The 24,830-nt window shown below is 41.6% G+C and overlaps 1 protein-coding gene and 1 non-coding gene across 3 annotated transcripts; both read right to left on the reverse strand.

The window, feature by feature from the left end:
• Window positions 1-398: 398 nt before the first annotated feature.
• wu:fa25f02 (uncharacterized protein C11orf24) lies at window positions 399-24,814 on the reverse strand. Of its 2 annotated transcripts, none has more exons than XM_036568031.1 (4): window positions 24,536-24,814; window positions 16,308-16,483; window positions 4,126-4,230; window positions 399-1,902 (listed from the first exon to the last, which is right to left on the reverse strand). In XM_036568031.1, the coding sequence occupies exons 2-4, from the start codon at window positions 16,432-16,434 to the stop codon at window positions 911-913; spliced, it is 1,224 nt and encodes a 407-aa protein (XP_036423924.1). In that variant the 5' UTR covers window positions 16,435-16,483; window positions 24,536-24,814; the 3' UTR covers window positions 399-910. The 2 variants fall into 2 exon arrangements, with proteins under 2 accessions (XP_036423924.1, XP_036423925.1); XM_036568032.1 differs by lacking the exon at window positions 24,536-24,814 and adding an exon at window positions 19,202-19,302.
• LOC118807405 lies at window positions 13,178-13,313 on the reverse strand. The gene has a single exon (XR_005007217.1). It is a non-coding gene; the product is annotated as a small nucleolar RNA SNORA84 (small nucleolar RNA).
• Window positions 24,815-24,830: the final 16 nt, after the last annotated feature.

The following is a 24,830-nucleotide window of genomic DNA, read 5'->3' on the forward strand; positions in this document are numbered from 1 at the left end:
AAATGGACAATGAGCGTAGAAACAAGGAGGTGGTCAGAATGTTATGCCTGATTGGTGTATGATATTAGCAGGTCACATTTTCAAAAGATAGGAATTCAACACATACAATCCATTCTTTGTTCATATTTATTACTTTTTTTGCAAAGTAAACATTTATTTTTTTTTATAGTGCATTAGTACAACTTACAGATTTAGATTGGCACAGATCAGGCTGTTCCACCTGCATTATATCCTCTTAAACTCTTTTAAAGTAGAAAACAAACTTCCCCCCGAACCCTGGAATGAAGTTCATAATGGCTAAACAATTCCCTTGGCTTTTCGTTAATGTGCTTCAGTGCCACAGTGACCGTTTTTGGCGTCCATTCTTGATCCGAAAAGTGGAATGGTTTGAGAAAACAAAACATAAAAGAGTGGAATGATTAAAGAAAAAAAAAGGTTGGTAAGTAATGATTACAATGACTGAAGGCCATTAACACATAATATAAACAGCAAAAAGGCAACTAGTGCAACCTGACTGTTAGTTGCTCTTGAGTAATTGGACATCAACAGAAAAACAAACAAAAAAAAAAACAAAAAAATAAAATATTGCACCATCAATCCCTTAGAATGACATTCATTGAAGAGGAGGTTAAGGGTTTAAGGATTAAGACTAAGGCTTAAGTCCTGTGTGACGAGTATTATGGAAGCTTTATCTGCATAGAAAACAAAAAAATGCTATACATTATTGAAGGAACTCGTACTGAAGGCTGTAAAGTTCCGAAATCTGCTCAATCTTCGCAGAAAAGAGAGAGATCTGCTCGTGATCATGAGCCTTTCGCATTCATCTGACCGAATACTGTCTGAGCAGCTTCAATCAGCAACACCGCCGCAAACAATCGCCGCCGAACCGTTTTTGTTGAAATGTAAACTCTCACACCCCTGAATCGGAGTACATGCCGTTGATGAGATAGTCCACCTGCGTGTAGTCTTTTCTCTTGTAGCTCTCGTAGGCGTGCCTGAGGAAGAGGATGACCGTGATGATGAAGAACAGGAGGCCGAACATCAGCACGGCCAGAAGAGAGCTGGTATTGACCACGTGAATGGTCAGTGGTTCTCCAGCTGCTTCCACCACTACAGCCTGGCCAGGCTGCTCCTTCTCTTTGCTCTCAGTGTTGGGTACCTGCCCTACGGAGGGGTTCTCGGGGGGCTTTGGCGTTGTAGGTGAGGGATTTTGCCCCCCTGCAGGGGTAACAGGGTGGGTAGAGGGTAAAAGTGGTGTCTGACTGGTGGTGGCCGCTGTAGAAGGTGCTGGTTTTGGCACGGTGGAGGACTTCGTTGTGGTTGGAGCTGGTATTGTGGTGGTAACTTTTACTGTTGTCGTTGATGGTGTGGTGGCAGTCGTCATGGTGACGGTGGTAGTCATGGTAGGCGTTGTTGGTGGTGGTGCCGTTGAGGCATTTGTGGTGGCTTGAGTGGTAGCTGGAGCTGTGGTTGGCAGTTCGGGGGTGGTACTGATCTCCGTGGCTGTTTTGTTCTTATTGGCCCCGGCAGCCGGGACACCGTCCGAGCTTGGCGTGCCTGGATGAACCTCGTCAACAACTGATGTGGTTTCTGGCTTGAGAGATGCTGTAGGAGCTAGAACCTTCTTTATTGGAGGAGCAACAGGGTTGATGTTGGGGTTAATTTGCCCGTTTGCTGAAGAGCTGTTGGTATCGCTGGAGTTTGGAGGGTTCAGGGACGTGGAGTTACCGCTGGATGAAGGCTGCTGAGGGTCAGGATCCTCTGGGTCAGGATCTCTAGCAGCATCTGGAGGTGGACCAGGGGCAGGAGGGACCGTCATAAGGGCATGTGGTGATGAAGCTGAGGTTGGTAGAGGTTTCGCTACACTGGCTTGACTGGGTCCACCATCCCGACCAATTTTTTCTGAGGGTCAAAGTGGATAAGAGAAAACAGTAATTAGGAATGCACAATGCATTCAGTACTGAAAACTGACCAATATATCAAACTGATTTGATTAATCTGTAATTTTTAAATATCATTTATTATACAATACAGCAGACTGTTTAGGTGACACTGGGATACTGCACTAAAATATCTGCATCTTATCGTCTTTACTGCATCTGTGACCCTACAGAAATAAATGCTAAATAATGCTAATTCAGGTTAAATACATATTAAAAATTACAATTTAATTTAAAAAGATTATACACTTTTTAAATTGCTTACAAAAGGACCCATGCGTGGGTTTATGTACCAAAAAAACAACCCTAATTTTTTACACATTTTCCAACCTGTTTTTTGTCACTGCCCCTTTAAGTCCCTTTATATGCAAATGAGCTCTGTCCTCCATTGAGCCTCATTAAAAAGCAGTCCAGGCTGAAACACTCCTTATAACTTCTTATAACGACGTGAGTGGGCGGGGTTAAACTCCTGTAGACCGAATTGGTGGATATATGTAAATGTGTTGGTTGTGACATCACAGAAACTGTTTTTGCAGCTTAGTTTCCATATATGGACGATATGCACTGGGGAGTGAAAGGTTTTTGAATCTTGAACAATGTTTGCAAACTATATTCAGTTTTTCACACTTACGGGCCCTTTAATGGTCGGCATCGGCAGATGTGTACATGAAAAAATATTGGATATCAGCATCTGCATACATTTCACATATCAGTGCATCCTAGAATTTATACAGCAGGACATACAGGACTGACATACAGCAGGGTCCAAAAATCTGAGACCACTTTGTTTTCATTTAATCCTGCAAATAAACAACAAAGATTTATAATTTAGAAAAATTTAAAAAGCAAAAAAAGTATGACAAGTGAAATGAAGAAATACTGAATATAAGTATAAATATAAAATATAATATAAATACAAAATTCTGTGCTATTTCTCCATCATTACTCACAATTAAGCAACATTGAGAATTAACTATGTACAGCTCTTTGTACAAAAAGGTCAGACTGTTTTTAGTCTGATCTCTTAGTGTTCAGACCACTCTCAGGGGGATCTGATCTACTGATCAGAGGCTGTTCTCACTGAGTGTGTTTACATGCACTCTATAATCCGATCGTAATCGGATTTCTGCAGTTATCCGATTATTCAAATGGTCATATAAACACCATACTCTGATCTAGAAATCCGATTAAGAAATCCGATAAAGAGGCTGGATTTTAGCTCAGTAATCAGATTTCTCAGTGCAGGTAAACTCTTACTCTGAAATCTACTGGATTTCTCAGTCCGCGCATGTGCGAAACAGACGGTGGTACCGGAAATAAGCGAGCGAGGTAGGAAGGAATTAAGGCAAAAGGGAAGGAAAGAAAGAAGGAAGGAAGGAAGGCGGGAGAGAGGAAAGGAAGGGAGGGAAGGAAAGAAGGTCGGTCTAGTGCACAAGCTCAAGGGTGAACCTAACTAACTCAGACTAAGGGTTTGTGCTGATAGGAAACCAGTCTTACTGGATCAGGCTGTGCTGTTCTAAAGCATCTCTAATACGAGGTTTTGCCCCGACAGCAGCGAAATGCAGTATCTCCATTTCCGTTTTTCAGTTTTTGACGTGATTTGAAAATGCCTGTTTGCCTTTACATTGTGTGTAAATTTCATGACAAACGGATCCAAATAAATGGCTCAGAATGACTTGGAAAAACGTCTGGTTCCATTGACTTACATTAAAAGTAGAGTATGTTTTTTCCTTCTCCTGTAAAGTTACCATTTTGGACATACAAGGTTTTCTTCACACAGCACATATTTTATTATGTGGAACACTAATAAACTGACAGGGCAGAAGTCGGTATATGGCACATTATCAAGCTCTCTGTTTTCACTGTATTGAAAAATGTACTGAACTGAGACTCCAGCCCAAACGGACTCCCACCCCAACCTCACTCACTCACAGACTAATGACTCAATCTGAGCGAGTGCTGCAGAGAGAGGAGGGTCAAACTCCTCCGAGTGGACCCAACAACCCGAGCAGCAAACATGAAGGTAAATGTTTAGCTGACCTGAGTTTCGTTCAATGTTTCATGCCAGTTTTACACAAACAGCAAGTCTGACGCAAAAGCGCTTTAAAATAAATTCAGCTAGAAGGAAAATTTTCAGGAATAAGACAGAACATAACTACATAACAAAAAACAAAACATTACGTACCCAACAAACGTTCACACGACGTGTCATTGGAGCAGTTTAGGTAAACACAGGTAGAGTTATCCTTCAGGAAGACTTTGTTACACTCCGTGATGAGATTCTGTGCACCTGTTGAGGAAAGAAATTAAAAAACAAAGACATAAATTCAGAAAAATAAGTCTTAAAGGGCCCGTATGCTACATTTTTCTTCTATTTAATTTGTCGACTCACATTTATATTTTTTCTGTAGTTTAATGTACAAAAATAGCCCTAATTTATTTCTACATGACCATTTTCCTGCCTCTCTTGAACCCTTAGAATTAAGAATTAAGGGTCTAAGAAGTCAAATCAATGTTTCTCGCGCTTTGTGATGATCCAGCACAAAAATCCAGTTCAAACACTTCCTGAATCTGTAGAGTCGCCCTTTCCATTCCATCTTATCTCGAGATCATACAAGACTCACATCCGGAGTTATGAGCCTATGAAGAGGGGCTGAGATACACCTCATCTGCCTCTCACCGTGTGGAACTGGTGGATTGGTGTGTCCGTCTACATTCTGTGTGAAACTGACCAATGGACACTCAGGAAATCACTAAGGACTGACCATCACGCCGGAAACCCTTCATTCTTCATTCAGTCCACATCGGAGACTCATGTGAAACGGCGTGCAGAGAGTTTACAGCTGCTGAAGCTGCTGCAGCGGTTTTGGAAAGTAGTGATGAAGATAACGGAGCATTTAGATATGAAACATATGAGGATCATGATATATGAAGAGCTTTTAGGGGAGAGTTTAAGAAGAGATGGACTAGAGAGAATGACCTCACAATCCAGAGGGTTAAAGAGGTGGTTTTTGTGCCTTTAAGTCCGATATGTAAATAAGCTCTGTTCTGATTGGCTGCCCTATCATTCAAAAAGCTTTTAGAGCTGAAACACTGCTTATAACTTCAGTACAAATGGGTGGGGCCAAACTGCTGTAGCCTGACTAGGCAGCTGACTGTAAATGTGTTGGTTTTTGTGACATCACTTAACTCAAAACGGGCTGTTTTTGCAGTTTAGTTTCCAAACATTGACGAAGGACTGAAGAGAAAATATATATATATTTTTTTTACCTTGTTAGTTCGTATTAAGTTTGATTCATCATATTATAACCATCATTTAAGAGATTAAATCCTCCATCAAAACAATATTAACCAATAACAGACGGCGCAATACCACTTTCTACTCAGATACCAATCCAATTTATTTTAATTACTAAGCCTTAAAATATATTTTCACATTTAAATATCATACTTAAACTCCTCGAACACTCCACTACCCCACTGTTATTATCATCACACGACGTTATGATGTGGTTAGTGGTGTTAAAATGTGACTCACTTTACTTCGATTTACGTTTTGCAGCACTAGAAGTATCTCTGAGTCAAAACAGGCTAAATGCCCTCAGAACACATTTAAAAGAAGATTAGTCTGAACGAAGACTCAGATTAACCAAACTGCACACTTCACAGTCCTACCCGAAACATCTGGCAGGAAGCAGCGACCTTTAAATTCCATCTGGTTTTCACTGCACTTGCTGAGTGTAGCTGCACTACACTAAAGCACAGCAGCCCTGTTTCTGACGCTCTTCCTCTACATGAGCAGTGTGGCGGCGCTACTGCAGGCACTGGCCACTCACACACAGTGTACAGCAGGTGAGAAACTGCAAGGTCTACAGACATTTATGTTCCAAAATAAGTCAAATTAGCTCCTCTTAGTCTTTGAATGCTGCTGTGGAACCCCAGTTTGTGTATATTGTTCTGCTGCCCTGTCCAGCTGGCATCCTGTGTACTTGTCATGTATATTTGTTGTTCTTTTCATTTATTGTGTTGTGATAACTGAACATATATTTAAGTCTAGAGGATTGGATCATTTTGTGCAATAAAGAAATAAAATTACAATATAAAACAAGTTTTCAGGAGACAAAAACCTTTCATTTTTTAATTTTAACGCAAGTTAAAGAGATTAAGCATTGGAGCATCTCTACTGGTCCATTGATACAATACATATTGTATGGACACACACACACACACACACACACACACACACACACACACACAAATAAAAATGTTACTGCAGTGCTGAGAATGACCCACCACCCAAATAGTACCTGCTATGTGAGGGTCCATGGGGGTCCTGACCACTGAAGAACAGGGTAAAAGGGGGCTAACAAAGTATGCAGAGAAACAGATGGACTACAGTCTGTAACTGTACAGTGCCTGCGGATCTACTCAAACGTTATGTAGTGCAGAATGTTTGAGAATTTCATCTGTTTTACTCCACTCGGACCCCAAATGTAGCCGATCCCCCAGGACGTGTTCGGCGTCTGAAGTTTGTTTCTTTGGTTTAACCAATTCAGCCACGAGGCTAAAGTAGCCGACATGCACTAGATGCTTATATCAAGTCAAAGTTTATTTATATAGCGCTTTTTACAACAGGTGTCTGAGCCCCCATGAGCGTCACCAATGGTGACAGCAGGAAGGAAAAACTCCCTAAGAGCAAGAGAAACACACACTGGGAGGAACCGAGACTCAAAAGAGGAACCCATCCTCCTCTGGACCACACCGGACAGCAAACAGTGTTAGTATAAAATATTAAAATACAGAAATGAGAAAAACAGGGGAAGCTATGGTTATAGTTAAATAGACAGTCTGTGCAGCAGCATCAGAAATACTATCCCACCGATTAGCATCAGTCGCTGTGGAGTTGTTCCTTAGCAGACTTGATTATGTGGTCAAGGCGGCTATGCGAGTGTACTTTAACGTACTTTAGTCCGTGTTCATAGAGAACCGAATGTCAGGAAGCACATAATCATGTTAGGTGAGCTCTGCTGTCTGCAGGTATCTGGGCAGTGATGCATGAGCAGGAGGAAAAGCAGGAGCTTTAAGGCCGCCTTTGATCCGCTCCCAGCAGACGTGCGTACGAGCTTACAGCCTCCAAATCCATCCGCGATCACGTTCGCTATCTCCCCGTCTGCTTCACTCCCTCTCTGATGACTTCAGCAGGTGGAGGAGCTGCAGGCCACAAAAAGGCCAAATGTTTCCCAACTCTGGCCTGAGCTGCCCCTGCTTTTACTTATTACTACATTCAGCTGCACCACCAACCCCAACACGGTCACTTTAAAGGGGAATTCCACTGATTTTTCAAAATTTCTGTGTAATTGAGGGTGTGAAACAAGCAATTCAGAGTGGTTTGGTGTGAAATGGTTCAGATGTCTCTACAGTGGTGGTGATAGGAACCAGGGGTCGCCATGACTACAACACAAATATAGACATTTTATTTACTATCCAGAACCACCAGTGAACCTACACGAGTCTTCTGAGTTTATATGGAATGTTGAAGATGGAAAATAGTGGAAAATCTGAAATAAGTTTTCTTTGGGGACTATTTTGCCTCGCAGCGCCCTGCAAGTATCTCTCTGCCACAAACGGATTTGTAAAACGACGTTTTAGCCAACACAGCATGTAAATAAATAGAAAAATGTTTATAAAAAGTTACAAAAATTCAAAAACGAAAAAAATGAAGCCACCACTGCCAACCAGCTTGCCTGGCTTATACATGGTGAAACTCCTAAACTAGCAGCTTGAAAATTACAACCAACTAAGGTAAAACATCTTGCAACTCATTTGAAACGCTGCGTGCAACTTTGTGCAAGTTGCTTTGTGTAACTGTCAAGTTGCATGGAAATTATGCTGGAGGCAACTCGCAACATGCAACAACTTGAAAACTGGCTTTACATATTTATGTAGAACTTTGCAATATTTTTCACAATTGCCACCACTAACTTCACAAGTGTTAGCTAAACTGTTGCTGTGCCATTCATCTCAAACATCTTGGCTTTGTGTTCTATAAAACAGATTAAGAGCTGATGACTTCAGAAATCAGCAAAAAAACAAACAAGAAAGTGACTTATAAGGGCTGGTTGGGTCCACCTGCCGTCAGAAGCTCAGCACTGACTGGTCCAAGAGCCGTTCATGATCGTAATAACCAGGAACGCAGTTCCGGGTCTGAGTGCCCATGAGCGTCACCAATGGTGGCAGCGGCAAGGAAAAACTCCCTAAGAACAAGAGGAAGAAACACTGAGAGGAACCGAGACTCAAAAGAGGAACCCATCCTCCTCTGGACCACACCAGACAGCAAACAGTGTTAGTATAAAATATTAAAATACAGAAATGAGAAAAACAGGGGAAGCTATGGTTATAGTTAAATAGACAGTCTGTGCAGCAGCATCAGAAATACCATCCCACCAATTAGCATCAGTCGCTGTGGAGTTGTTCCTTAGCAGACTTGATTATGTGGTCAAGGCGGCTATGCGAGTGTACTTTAACGTACTTTAGTCCGTGTTCATAGAGAACCGAATGTCAGGAAGCACATAATCATGTTAGGTGAGCTCTGCTGTCTACAGGTATCTGGGCAGTGATGCATGAGCACTGACTGGTCCAAGAGCCGTCCATGATCGTAATAACCATGAACGTAACCGGCGCTGGAGCAGGTTAGTTGTGCAGCATGAAGTTATCGTTGTGATGTAGTGCAGCGAAGTGATTGACCATCGTGAGACAGAAAACCCAGACCTGGACTGAACTAAGGCCAGAAAGACGTGCAACACAAGTACGCGGATGCAAATGACAGTGCTTGGCCAGTGCACTGCAAACGCTCGGTCCTTGTGTACAAACTGTGTTACTGTGGTGGTTAAAATACTCAGAACTGAAGGGGGCGATAGAGGACAGATCAGAGAGGATCTAGTGTTATTCCAATGTGGACAGTAGGGGGAGTGAGCTGCTTTACCTCTTCTGCTGGAACGAAAGGTGATAACAGATCATTTTTTTTGTTTATGTAAGCCGTCTTTGTGCGAGACTCCTCTGCTCGTCTATTATGGCAGTTGAGAAAACACGCTGGCGGCACAAGAGCGCTTGGACAGGCTTGGCTGTCGTTATAGCGCCCCCTACTGTAACACTTAGAATGCAGCTCGCACTTGAGTAGCATTATGAAATGCATTGTGACGCATTCTTGAATGCAACTGCGCGCAAAACTTTGCGTAGATCGAAGCGTCCTTGCGTGTAGTTTGTATACAGTGTGAAAACACTTTTTTGAATGGTTCAGACTTTTGGACCGATTACAGGAAGCTGAGACAGGTTATCGTCACCTGTTAAACAGTAGAAGAAGAAAAAGAACCGGGAGAGAAGTAAAAACGAGCCGTGGTAGCTCACAGAGAGAGGAGGAGATCAAATATTTAATGTTTAATCAACAACATGTCGATGTCATTCTCGAGCGACCGATCACGTGAACACACAGATTCTCATTAGGTCTGATTCACACGTACTGCGTCTGCGTGCAAGTCTTGCTTTTCATTTCGGAGCCCCTGATAAGGGGTCAGCGCTTTCAGACAGGCCACGAGTGCGAAGCCCAGTTTAGAGAACAGACCCGGAGCAGACTTTTTCCGCACGTCACGCAGCAAAATACAGTAAATAAGTCATGAAAATCAATGAAAAATAAACAGAAGGCCGTATAAAAAAGCCGATTATGTGATTCATGATGAAATATTAGTTAAACATTCCGTGCTGCAGACAGATTTCCTGGTTGGTCTATCAGGCTTGAAACTTTTGCCTAATCACAAGTCAGAATGCTGTCGAGGATAAACAAACATACCGTGCACTTTAATAAATATTTTTACTGATGTGGCCATTTATCTGTCTGAAAACAGGAATGTCTGTACAACTGTTTTGCTGCTCCGCAGCTCAAACGCTGTATGTATGAAAGGCCAGCGTGTCCGAGCTGTAGCGCTCGCGCTGCCGCACCACTCACGCCATACAGAGTCAGCTTGTGTGAATTAGATGTTAGAGAGAGGGTGGAGCCTCCAGTCCGACGGCCACAGCTGCCCAGTAAAACACCAAAAATAATCATTCGGTGGTTTAATTCCTGCTCTGTGTTTACTGGGAATAAATGGAGTTTGGTGAAGTTACCCACGGTGAGCCTGATGACCATGACTGCGTGTTATTTCAGAGAATAATGTATTTGTGATTAGACTGTGTCAGATATTGGATGCGTGCTGGACTGCACAGGTGGGAGTGGGCCGAATCGTTCCGGTTGCAGGCAGGAGTGGGAGAAATGACCGATTTTCGAGCAGGCGGGAGCGGGACTGAAAAAACAGTCCCGCGCAGACCTCTAAAACGAGAAACCCCTCAGCGTTCAGCTGAAATGTTCAGTAACTACTAAACTCAACGTAAGAGCTGGTTTGTGTTCTGTGCATTTTTACATCCTTACTGACCGAGTAAGCGTAACTGTGGACAGCCTGCTGTACTTCCTGCCGTCCACCAGAGTGGAGAGAGAGTGCAGGTCAGTTTAAAGAACGCCGGGTCCACAGCACACCGTGTGTGTGTGTGTGTGTGTGTGTGTGTGTGTGTGTGTGTGTGTGTGTGTGTGTGGAATGCAGAGTGATTGTGTATTTATAGCTCTCATACCAAACATTTCAGACTTCCAGATGGACGCGGCCGGTTAAACCTCGCTCTGGTTCTCTGTACAGTAACACACTGAGGCTCCACAAACCACACAGTAACTCTACACCTACCGTCTGAGTGGGGGGGTGGAGGGGGGGGGGTCGCAATGAAGGCGCTTCCCCCGAATCCTGGAGTGTGTCTGGAGGTCATGGCGCTGCACACACACTCGCGTATGCAGACACGTACGCAGCCACGGCCCGATATGACAACGTCATGATGCTGATTTTTATTTGCTTGGGGCAAAAATTGTTGATTAGATAAGCATTCAGGCTAATTCTGATGTTGGAGTATCGTTAAGTCTTAATTAAGGGATGTCTGATAAACCAGGAAGAGGAATGAATGAATGAATGAATGAATGAATAAATAAATAAATAAATAAATAAGTTCTTCAGCTTTTTTTTTAAATGTTTGTGTAACAGTATCAGCAGATTTGTGCATAAACAATATTAGTATCAGTAATGAACCACAATATCAGTGCATCCCTAATTTGATTAGACAGATGATTCTGTTTAGTGTTCAGTTTAGTTAGTTGAGCCTGACGACTCTTTAGTTTCTGCATCTTTGTGAGATCACAAGTCCAAATCCCGGCACAAAAACAAACAAAAATAACCAATAATAATAATAATAAAAAATGGTGCATTATTGCTGGAAAAGTTGTAGATATCAGTCGATATTATTGGCGAACCGATATAATCGGTCAGGCTGTACACACACACAAACAGCTCCGAGGACACAACGCGACGTGTGTGGCCAAAAAAAACCCCAACCAAAGCGTGATTTTAATTAAAAAGGCGCTCGTCTTAACAAAGCCGAGCGAGAGCTGAGCCGAAACAGCGCCTGCACCAGACGCGCACACGCGCAGGCCGAGCCCGAGCGGCCCTTTGATCTTAAATCTGAACCACATGGCCCTGCTCGGAGCACGTCCTTCAAGGAAAGAGATGAGATGTTAAAAAACAAAACATATGGCTTTACTTCTCCTTCTGAAAATATGATATTCCACAGGCACCCGTCCGCGCCGTTTTATCTCTGAAGGTAGAAATCAGAACATATTTCATCCAGAACCGAAAAAACAAACCCCAGATTCTCCCGACTGCATGCGAACCTTTTTAGGAGAGGAATCAAAAAGACAAACGCTGCGAAACGTAAACGATACGCCTGAACTTAAAGCACAGATAAGAGTCTTTACATCAAAACAAAATAAAACAGAACCTCAGACGTACCATCGAGAACGGACCAAGAGAACCGAACGCGCGGTCATTTAATCAGGAAGTGACTGTATAGATAAAATCAATAGCAAGTAATTCACTGAAAAACATTTATAATATATTCTTTGAACAAAAACACAATTTACAACCATATAAACCATATAAAACCATATACACACACACACACACACACACACACACACACACAGTCGCTGTTGGGACAAAACTCATTGCCATTTTTGGCTTTTTTATGCTTTACAGTAATTAGTTAACATGTAATTAAGTTTGAGTGTTTTGTCCTTCACCAAAAAAAGCTGCTAATTTGGAGATACAAAGTGCTTTGAGCTCTCAGCAAATGATAGTGTGCAAATGTGTGTATTTTATATATACACATACAAATATACACACACACACACACACACACACACACACTAAAAAAAACCCTAATATCTCCAAAATTATAACTTTACAGGAGAAGGAAAAAACCTTTTAATGTAAGTCAATGGAACCAGGCTTTTTGTCCAAGTAATTTTGGGCCATTTCTTTTGGTCCATTCATCATAAAATTTACACACAACGAAAAGGGAAACAGATATATATATATATATACACACACACACACACACACAGACATATAGACAAACACAGTTTTGTACAAAAAGTTTAGGAACCAGAGCAAAAAATTAAATAACTAAAATGTGTTAAATAAATAAAAAAAAAATTTAATAAATAAAAAAAAAAATTTAAAACACCACACACGTGTTCACATGCTGCAAAGCTCAATATTAGTTTCATTTATTTTTCAATACCTGGTTTAAATCAATTCATCATTTAAGGATTAAATGTGCTGCTGATGGAATACAACTCATATGTGCGCACAGACACAGAGACTATCTGGGTGGTGGGTCATTCTCAGCACTGCAGTAACACTGACGTGGTGGTGGTGTGTTCGTGTGTGTTGCGCTGGTCTGAGTGGATCAGACACAGCAGTGCTGCTGGAGTTATTAAACACCTCAGTGTCGCTGCTGGACTGAGAATAGTCCACCAACCAAAAACATCCAGCCAACAGCGTCCTGTGGGCAGCGTCCTGTGACCACTGATGAAGGACTAGAGGATGACCAACACAAACTGTGCAGCAGCAGATGAGCTATCGTCTCTGACTTTACATCTACAAGGTGGACTGACAAGGTAGGAGTGTCTAATAGAGTGGACAGTGAGTGGACACAGTGTTTAAAAACTCCAGCAGCACTGCTGTGCCTGATCCACTCGTACCGGCACAACACACACTAACACACCACCACCACGTCAGTGTTGAGAGTGACCAGCTGCCTATAGGTATAAGAAATGTTTCTGCAACCGGGCTGTGGAAGCTGCAGATGTGAGCAGCTCCCAAGCATTAAATCGCAGAGGTTAATATTTGCCTGTTAAATAAACCTCGATGATCAGCACTGAAGAGCCGCCTCAAGGAACCACCAGGCAAAAAGAATGAAAAAGGAATACAAACAAACAAACAAACAAACAAACAAACAAACTTTTACTGTTTTTCTGATGCAGATAGAGCAACTTCTAGGTTTTTATAAAAGCCTTAGAGGTTTTTAAGTATCTGAAATCAGAATCTGCAGATTTCTGCACCAAAGAATCAGCCAGTTTATTATTCTGCGTGTGTTTGATTGTATACGGTGTGTGGTCTGTGCTGCAGGTGTATGAGGAAAGGCAGGTGAAGCAGGTAAGAGCTCATAATTACACATGACTCATATTACTGAACAGCAAAAACGCCTTTTACACTCAGTACAGCTCTATTTAATTAATGCTATTTAAATATTAAATGGGTGAGTAATGTTGTTTATATTGTGCCTTTCACCAACAGAAAGTTCTGGAAGTGTGTTAGTGTGACGTTGGGTGTTAATTTAGCCCAACCTGTCTCTGTTTACACGCAAAGATTTTTGCCAATCTGACTGAATACATTCCGATTATAGATTAAGACTGAGTGTTTATATACCTGCTCTACTTAACAGTGAGTGTGTTTACTTGCACTTAATAATCTGACAGCTGCAGAGAATCAGACTGTGTCAGTAATCTGATCAACATGCACTTGAGTAATCAGATAATGGGGAAACTCCAGGTCTACATGAGTCAGACAGTAATCAGATTTCTGCTTTGCAACCAGCCAATAAACTCACAGAAGAAGACGCAGCGTAAAACTCAAACTTCATGCTGTGGCTTTTTTTTTGCTTGCATTTCACCACTTTACCTGAAAATATGAACACACTTCATCCAGAAGATGAAGAATATTCAAATCCTTCATTTCCTCAAGCATGAATTTGGTTTCAGCGTCGCTCCAAAAGTGTTTTGCTGCGTCTCGTGGCGTCTGCTCGCATATTTCTGGTACAGCCGTCTGTTTTCGCACATGCTCGGACTGAGAAATCCGAAAGAAATCAGAGTAAGAGTTCACATGCACTGAGAAATCTGATTACTGAGCTAAAATCCAGCCTCTTTATCAGATTTCTTAGTTGGCTCTTGCTTCGATCTAAGAAATTAGAGTGTGCTGTTTACACGATCACGTACACAGTCTGATAGAAGTCTCCGTTTACATGCTCACTACAAGTAATCCGATCCAAAATGATACGCATGTGTAGAGAACCACTTAGTGTAGATGTTACCATGACAACCAGCATCACGTGAGTCCAGTCAGAGTGAGATGAGCAGCAGTGAGCAGCGCTTGTGTTTTTAATTACTTTAAAATGATGTCAGACTCAGGAAAACGTCCTTCACATGTCCTTATTAAAGAAGGCCGAGAGGAAGACGTCGTGTTCTGAGACACATAAGCTGGACGTCCGTCCCACCGCCGTCTTTTAAAGACCAGAGCATAAACTTCGTCTCCTCTGCAGACCAGTTTCTGCTCCGCCATGGTGAACGGTATAAACTCTCACTATGACGTGACGAACATGATCAGAACGGACTTAAACTTTCCGATAGGGAATGTAATCAGATACAGGCGTTTACACGGATATTATTCTTCTATTTAACGGATTATTTACAGGATTCCCCACCTCGATCAGTCGGATAGAAACTATTCCGACTGAGGTGTTTACATGGACGTATTCTATTCAGATTGAGCTATTAGTCGGCTTATTAACGGATTATCAGGCTGTGTGTAAACATGGCTACTGTGAGATTTAGATTAATCCTGAAATCCCATATTTTTACTTCTTTTAGGTAATTTTATTTTATTAAAGTGTTTTACTCAATGCTTCATGATGCTTTTACTCATAATGACATAACGCCTGAGAAACTTATCTGCCAATGGAATAAAACACCTTTATAAGATAAAATTATTAAAGGGTCCGTATCCCACATTTTTTCCTGAGGCCCACTTATAACATTCATGTCCCAAAAACAATTTACTTATACATTTTCATTTAAAATTAAAGGTTACTGCGCCTTTAAGAGCGCTATACGTAAAAACAATGAGTGCGTATACATGCACTCAAAAATCAGATCATAAATCAGACTTCTGCAGTTATCCGATTATTCAAATGGTCATGTAAACACCATACTCAGATCTAGAAATCTGATTAAGAAATCCGATTAAGAGGCTGGATTTTAGCTCAGTAGTCAGATTTCTCGGTGCATGTAAACTCTTACTCTGATTTCTATCGGATTTCTCAGTCAGTGCGAGATCAGACGGTGGATGTCATGAGATGCAGCAAAACACTTTTGGAGTGGCGCTGAAACCAAACACGAAATAAAGGGTTTGAATATTCTTCATCTTCTAGATGATGTTTGTTCATATTTTCAGGTCAAGTGGAGCGATGTTTAAAAAAAAAACAGCGGCATGAAGTTTTGAGTTTTATGTTTACATCATGTCTTCTTCTGTGAGTTTATTGGCTGTTTGTAAAGCAGAAATCTGATTACAGTCTGACTCATGTAGACCTGGAGTTTCCCCATTATCTGATTACTCAAGTGCATATAAACGCATTGAACGTATTACTGACAAAATCTGATTTTCTGCAGTTATCAGATTGAGTGCATGTAAACACACTCACTGAGATGGATAAATATAAACGAGGTGGTTGTGACATCACAGAAACGAATTCAAAACAAGTTGTTTTTGCTGTTTAGTTTAGTCAGTATAGACTGTATAGACTGGAGAGTGAACGGTGTCTTTTGTGAACAATGTTTATATTACTTTATTATTATTATTATTATATGGTTTTCTATGATTTGGGCCCTTTAAAACAAGTAAAAACATTCTAGAAACAGGTTAAAAAAATTCTTAAAACATTGTTATAATGATTGTAAAATGAGAAACAGAGAAATATTAGACATATTGATTAGACTCAGGATGTTTTTACTTGCTATCATATCATTGTGTGCTGCGTGGAATCAGATCATTGTCATCTGTTAAATAAATAAATGAATTAATGAATGAATGAATGAATGAATGAGAGTGGTGTCAGCGCTGTACTCACAGTATGAAGTGTCGCAGTCGTCCACGCTATCTGTGGGCCGGCTGCCGACGAGTCTGGCCGTACTATTGGTCAGCAAACACATGCACGGCAGCGGCAGCAGGAGAAGGAGGACACGGTGGACGCTCATGGTGAAGGTGGCAGCTCACACAAGCAGAAAGTCCATCACATCACAACACCTGCAGGACAAACACGTCACAGCATCACCGACTGACCCACAAACGTCATCATAAACATTTCATCCGTACCAATTTAACATCCATCAGCATCACTGGTGAGATTTGTGCACCGTTTAGGAAACAAACTCATTTTGAGAACTAAACTAATATAAAAGTGTTAGGCTTAGTCTGACATCTAGTGGTCACTCTCTGAACTACAACTAAATCTATGGAAAATAAAGTTATAATATAAATAACACTAAAAAAACAAATTACATTCTTTACATCAGATGTGTGGAAAACCATACAGGCTGTAAAATGCAAAAACTAATGTAATATATACATTTTTATACAAAACAAGTATATATTATAACAATATACTCAAATACTTTTAAAACTATTACTATTAAGACTATTACGATTATTGTAGTTACTGATATGGTTTGATTATTACATGATTATTAAAGCACCCATATCATAGAAAAATGAATTTACATTGTTTTTTAGTGATGTCATACATCTGACTAATCAGCCTTCAGAAGTTTAACCCCACCCAGTCACGCTGATGTCACAAGGAGTGTTTCATCTCCGATTTAATTATTTTTTATCTATTTATTTATTTATTAAATAAATGAAGCAGCCAATCAAAACAGAGGTCATTTACAAAGGTCAGTCTTAAAGGCACAATAACAAAAGATAGCCTGATGATGAAGAGAGGCAGGATAAGTAGAATATGGGACCGTGAATATAATCATTAGAACTTCATTAATAAAAATATTAGAGGTGTAACGGTAGCTGCATTCGTTCCGACCGTCACGGTACGGACGTTACGGTCAGCTGCGAGACATTAGGCAGTTAACAGCGGTGGTCCACGGACCCTTTCTCTGCAGCTAGCGCCAAATGATCTGGTCCATCATCAGAATCAGAATCAGTTTATTATGTTGTGCATAGAAGCAATCAGTCTTGGTGAGACACAAATGACATAAAAGAACAGAGACTGTTAACAAATATTTAACAAATACAACAGTCGTGGGCTGAGGGTCAGGGAACCAGCCCTGTGACCGGAAGGTCGCCGGTTTGATCCCCTGACCTGACAGTAGGTGACTGAAGTGCCTTTGAGTAAGGCACCTAACCCCCAACTGCTCCCCGGGCGCCGTGGACAGGGCTGCCCACCGCTCTGGGCAAGTGTGCTTACTGCCCCCTAGTGTGTACGTTAAACGTTCCACTGCACAGATGGGTTAAGGGCGGAGGTGAATCTCCCCGTCGTGGGACTAATAAAGGGAAACATAACTGATAAGAGCGCCGTGGAGGAGCTAAAGAGAACGTGACTATCTGCACATAAGAACACCCAGACATACCTACTCATAACCCCTGACCCCTGATCAGCTGTGAGTTTGAGGTGAGAGGTGAGGAAGGCGGCTATCAAGGTCAACAAAGAGAGGATTTTAAAAACAAACTGAAGTTAAACGAGTGAAGCGAGTCTGATCCTCTACACAGCCTGCAGTGTTTCTGCACCAAGGCTACACACAGCAGGTAAAAATCCGATCTTTTTCCTCATATGTGACACAGATGTGTGTCTGTGTGAACAGATAAACACACAATCTGACATTTTCAGGTCCGATTTGAGACGCTTTCATATGTGGTACTGAAATCTGATACGTATCTGATCTGCGGCGATGTGACTCAGTCTGAACAGCCAGATCAGAATTCATGTGACTTTTACGTCAATCCAGCTCGACATTCGTCATAATTTCACGCTGCTGAGACTCAAACATTTAGGCTGATGTTTCTGTACCAAAAAATTATGAAGAGATTTTTGAAGAGATTCTGAAAGAAATGTCCGAACGCGGCCGCAGGAGAACGAGGCTGCAGAGTCAAAGAAAAAAAAAGTCTGAAAGCAAAGTTTAAAGAATCCGAAAACGTGAACCAAAGAAGTGACCGCGCCCATTTTACAGCGAGCTGAACACAAATGGGCACATAAAATATATATTAAAATCAAATTTCTCAGTCGTTTCTATAAATTTGTTGTCTTTGTAGTATTTTCCTTTAAAAATATGGTTTACATGATTTGCACATCATTGCGTCCTATTTTTTATTTACATTCTGTACAGCGTCCCAACTTTTTTGGAAACTGTATTTGCCTCTTAGATTAAACCTCTTAAACTCCTTGAGACCACCGGTGGTTCCAAAACGCACTTCGTCATATTCTTCAGAACTTTCATATTTCATAAGCTACATTCTAAAGGTGGGGGTCGTATGAGAGCTGTAACTGTCTTCTTTCCAGTCAAATAGATGGTGATGTAATTTTAAACCCTTATAATAAAAGAAACTGAACTCAGTTTGTTTTTTCTACTGAAAGTCGACCCATTTTTCCACAAATCTGGGCTATAAACTATAAACAGATGGCGTCTCTTCAGTGATCTGCTCTGGAAACATTATTTTTATAAAATAATACAAAGAGCGTCTAAGATTTTTGGCTTTCAGCAGTGAATTGTAAGCATATAGCAATTTGTGTGATCATAAAACACATGTTCTGTTAATTTGAGGGGAACTTTTACAAAAAATAAATAAATAAAATAAAAATTTGTATTTATTTCATGCAGTTACTGAATAATTTGCCTTACGATTTGGTCATGAAAATTCAGATGGAACAACCAAAATATACCCTGGAGAATAAGAGGTTAATACTTGTTAACAATCTGTGTGTTTCTCTGGTCTGTTCAGTGTGTTGTGACTCACCAACACTGATGATTCATTTGTGTAACATACTTGGAGAAAAATAAAGTAAGGCTGTGGTGGAACCGAAAAATTAGGGAAAAAAAACAAAAACAAAAACAAAAAAAGCAAAAATCTCTAAAGGTGAACTCACACTAAGCTGATTTGCGCTGGAACTTTGCTTACAGGCGACTGGTAAGTGCTGGGAAGCAATGAGGAAGTTCCAAAGGTGAAATGTGCTCCAGGTTTAATCTGCCGCTCCCAGAGCCTTCGGGAACGAGCGCTCAGTCTCGGCCCATAAAGCAAACAGCCCAGCGAGTTCCTCCGCACTGATCCAGGATACGCTCAGCTTTCACTGAATAACCAAACGACGCAAAGCAGAACAGAACAGAACGTCTGCACGCGCTAAACCGGCCTCGCATGAGAGGAACCATCAACAACTAAACCATAAACCAGCTGCTGAGCTTAAAGCAGGACAGAAACGGAGCAAAACACGAAAACATACAGACGCAATTCCAACAGAGCGGAAGAAGAAAGAGAATTCCCCCAGTTTTCCTTTCTTACTCCAGATGTACTCTTAAAAGAGGGTTCTTCAAGCGTTCTTTAGTAAAGACGATCATTCTACAAACACACCGGTCAGGCATAACATTCTGACCACCTCCATGTTTCTACGATCATTGTCCATTTTATCAGCGCCACTTACTATATAGGGTCACTTTGTAGTTCTACAGTTACAGACTGTAGTCCATCTGTTTCTCTGATACTTTGTTAGCCCCCTTTTACCCTGTTCTTCAGTGGTCAGGACCCCCATGGACCCTCACAGAGCAGGTACTATTTGGGTGGTGGATCATTCTCAGCACTGCAGTAACACTGACGTGGTGGTGGTGTGTTAGTGTTTTGCGCTGGTCTGAGTGGATCAGACAGCAGTGCTGCTGGAGTTTTTAAACACCTCAGTGTCACTGCTGGACTGAGAATAGTCCACCAACCAAAAATATCCAGCCAGCAGAATCCTGTGGGCAGCGTCCTGTGACCACTGATGAAGGACTAGAGGATGACCATCACAAACTGTGCAGCAGCAGATGAGCTATCGTCTCTGACTTTACATCTACAAGGTGGACCGACAAGGTAGGAGTGTCTAATAGAGTGGACAGTGAGTGGACACAGTGTTTAAAACCTCCAGCAGCACTGCTGTGTCTGATCCACTCAGACCAGCACAACACACACTAACACACCACCACCACGTCAGTGTTACTGCAGTGCTGAGAATGATCCACCACCCAAATAGTACCTGCTCTGTGAGGGTCCATGGGGGTCCTGACCACTGAAGAACAGGGTAAAAGGGGGCTAACAAAGTATCAGAGAAACAGATGGACTACAGTCTGTAACTGTAGAACTACAAAGTGCACCTATATAGTAAGTGGAGCTGATAAAATGGACAGTGAGTCTAGAACCAAAGAGGTGCTCATAATGTTAAGCCTGATCGGTGTGTATATGAACACACTCAGAACCATCTGCATGGTGAAATGGTTCTTCAGGTTGACTGAGAACATGTTAAAAAAAGGGTTCTGCTATTGTTGCACGTTTGTCATCACAACAATACAACCACCCTTTTTGGTGTTATGTGAAACTCTTTACAAAAAAGGTTCTATACAGAACCATACACAGCACGCAAAGAGTCACTTAAGCATGCAAATGGTTCTGAGTGTTCGTGGTTCTATGTTCACCAAGTTTGTTCTTGAATGCGCTCTTGAGAAAGGTCCTAAGAAAAAGATTCAAGACGTGTTCTTTAGGCGCAGAACTGTTCTCACCTTTGGGCTCTTGAGGGTGTGCAGATTCTGACAAACCCCAAATAAGAGAACAGAACCTGTCAGAACCTTCGTCAAAACAGCGCGGGTTTTAAGAAGCAATTTCTTCCTAAGAACAGTTGGTGAATGAGACCCTAGAGAACCCTAGAGAACCATCTTTTTAAGAGTGTAGTCAAACAGCCAAGACGTGGTTTGGTGTCTGAAGTTTGCTTCTTCAGTTCTGACAATGCAGCTATGAGGCTAACGTAGCTAACAAGTAATGGAAGCTTATGTACACCAGTTAGCATCGTGCTTACATCAGCACCCATCTGAGACCAAGGCTGTGTCCCAATTCAGGGGCTGCGTCCTTCAGAGGCTGCATTAGAAGGTCGACTGTTTTCCATGGCAACGAAGGATCCAACGGGTGGATCCTTCACCATCCAACAGATCCCGAGGTTCACTGCGCATTGGCGGGGATTCGAGAACATGGTGGCGTCTGCAGAGGAGCGAACGGCGGCTGAGGAGTACATGAGAACTTGTAGAGAGTAGAATTATCACTCTAAATGTCTGAGTTTCTCAAACACTAGAGGGCGCTCCCGAGCGAGTCCAAAATGAATGAGTTGATATGGAGCATTTGAGCAAAATGAGTTTATAAATGCTGAAACATTTTTAATGTAAAATAATACACTTATTTCCTGAACACAGAGCAGCATAAAACATTTTAACACTGCTGTTATATTTTTAAGAGCTTTTAAACTCGAGGTATAGGAGTTTAAAACGGCGCCTCATGTACGTTCATGACATCAGTGAGCGCGAACAGTAAATGAGCTGCTCCGGTCACCAACCAATCAGCTCTCAGTAGCAGTAATGTTGGCGTCCTGCTGCCCAAAACCTGTTTGCTGTAGAAAAGGAAACAAACAGGTGAGTTTTCTTTGCTTTTTTAGTGAAATCCATCCTTCTACTTTCTAAAATCAAAGAAAAGTTCTGGTTCAGTGATTAGAAACTTTTTTAACTTCTCATTTTTAGCCGTTCAGCTCCATTCACTCCCATTTATTGAGGACCCGCTCTCTGGTGCCCTCTGCTGTTCTGCAGTCCTGCTTTTGATATAATGGGCGAAATAGGAAGAGGCCAGGCTTCCTAATAAACCGGCTCTGGGAGTTCACTTTTAAATGTAAGTATTGGGTTTAAACTGAGTCGAATAGCGAACGATACAAATGTTAAAGAAGTCAATGTGGGCTGAAGCAAAAACTTACGCTAACGTTTCCATTTTGTTTTGGGGAGCAAAGAGCCGACAGAGAGACGCATCTCCAGCTGTAATAAACGAAAAATAAAAAATAAAATAAGAGTTTCTGGCTCCATTTTTTTTTTTTTTACCCGATTTTCTCCCCAATTTAGTCGTCTCCAATTCCACCCGCTAGTTAGGACTCCCCCAATCACACGATGCTATCAACGCTAGGAGGGCGAAGGCTAACACAGGCTTCCTCCAAGACCTGTGAAACCAACCACGGCTTCTTTTCGAGCTGCCGCTCACGCAACGTCACTGGACAGCCGAACGCGCTCGGAGGAAAGCGCCAACCGCCAGATCTGTTACGTCAGCTAACAGACGCCTGCGCTGACTAGCATCACGCTGAGTGATGGGGGGAGAAGGAGGGGCCATCCCACCCACCCAGAGAGAGCGAGGCCAATTGTGCTCTCTCGGACTCCCGGCTACGGACGGCTGTAGCATCACCAGGGATCGAACTCGTGTTCTCCTGATGAGGGACAACGCTTAGACAGTTGCGCCACTCAGGAGCTCTGGCTCCATATTTAAAGAACTTTAGAAGATCTTGGGGTTTCGTGACGCAGCGATGAAGGCGCAGAGCAGACCGTCTCATTTCAGTTCAGCCTTCGAAGGATGCAGCCCCTGAATTGGGACACAGCTTGTTTGGAGTCGTTCAGTGTCTCTAATAGACTTGATTAAGTGGTTTCTGACTCACTGTGATCTATAAACATGGACTAAACTACATTAGCATAGCTAAACACAGTTGTGGCCACCTAGAAACCAGATTTTCAGTACAGGAGCAGGTTTGAAAACCACAACCACAAGCAAGAGCCTAACTTCTACATGTGGGTCTAATTCTGCAATTGGGAAAAGAAATCAGTGCTCGGTTCTCCTGTTATGATTTTCCTGAGGCCCTCAGGCATCAAGATGTTAATGATCATGATCTCCAGCCAGAAAGGACAGTGGTTCTAGATACAAATAAGTAAAATTTGCTTTCCTGTATCAACATGCTTAAAAGATATTGACACCAATATGCCTTTTCCATCACTTTCTCCATAACAGACCTAACACCCTTATAAAACCCAGCACCTTCAACTACAAAATAAGTAAACAAAATCATCTACGTGGATATAATGAGTAAAAATGCAATACTTTTATATATGTGCTCATCATTTGAATTGGTATGTCTGACATGAGTGCCAAGTTTGCACTAAAATCCACGGAATTGCAGCAGAACTCTAAACAGTGACATGTCTGCAATGGTGTCAGAAGTGGGATAGGACAGTGAGAGTTAACAGTGAGAGCTGTGAGCTGTAAGCGAGAGTGTTTTTTTTGCTTTTCAGCATTCAGAACTTGCTCTTCTTGTATCATCAGAGACTTTGAGATGAAAAATGTTAATCTAAAATCAGCTTCTGGCTTTTTGTAGATTTTATTTTGCTTTTTTTTCAATTATATTTTGCATTAATGCCACTCATCACCGGGGGTGAACGATTAATCAGTTTTTACTGAAACAGCAATTTGAAAGAGTGGGATTTTTAAAATCACAAGAGCTGCCATTTTAATTATAGCCAACATTACTCACACGTATGTTAAACCTTAGATAGAGAAATATAACAATAATAATAATAATAATAATAATAATAATAATAATTACTAATACTACTACTACTACTACTACTACTAATAATAATAATAATAATAATAATAATACAGGACTTGTGAACTGGGGCATTACATGGTGTTAAAGCCTAAAGCCTGAAAAATGCATGCGCTGCATTGCTTGGTGAAAAAAGGCCTACAGCTTAATTTAAAGAAAGTAACAGCATTTAAATTATAATCATAACACTGGTCAGAGAAATCGCCATTCGATATTGTCCGCAAATCGTTCATCACTAATATTCAATAAAATTAGCCCAATGTTTTGAAGTCTGTAGAGCTGAACCTTAACTTTCTAGGCTTCATTTGCTCTCTTAACATCGCATGTTCAGGATTTCTATAAGCGAGAATACTAACTGAACATGCATTTAAATTTTTAAAACATGTTATCAGAAACTATGAATTCGATTATTTGGATTTTTATGCTAAAATAACCCGAGAAAAAAAAGAGTGCAGCTTTCTTTCAAGCTGCTGTTCGCGCTCTCAACCACCAGGTGTCACTAATGTGCGGTGAGATTTAACAGCTTCGAGAATCGAGCAGCTCCTCAGACACGTTTTAAAGAGAAGCTTCGCTGCTTCAGAAAAAGCCTCGTTTTATTATCAGCACCAGAAACTAAAAACAAACTTCAGAGGCGTGAACTGCGCTCATTTACTCACCAGAGAGAGACAGGCGGAGCTCCGCTTAGCTAGCCTGTTAGCTTCTCCCAACATCAGCCGGACCTGGCTCTCTAACTCAACACCTGCTGCTCAGGAGAGTCCAGTACGCGACCCGGAAAGTCGTACACGCTGTAACCAGCCCTGTTTCGGAGTCTGTGCTGATCTTTAGACGTTGAATCTCTCGGTCTGGAACATGTTTGCGGTTTGCTAGCCGACCAAAAAGACACGACTCTAGTTTCTTCTTTCGGGCTTTTATTTTGCACTGAACCGGCACATTGCTGCCCTCTACAGCGCG

The sequence above is a fragment of the Colossoma macropomum genome, unplaced genomic scaffold (assembly GCF_904425465.1).
Source record: "Colossoma macropomum unplaced genomic scaffold, Colossoma_macropomum, whole genome shotgun sequence".
In the NCBI taxonomy this organism is placed as follows: Eukaryota; Metazoa; Chordata; class Actinopteri; order Characiformes; family Serrasalmidae; genus Colossoma; species Colossoma macropomum.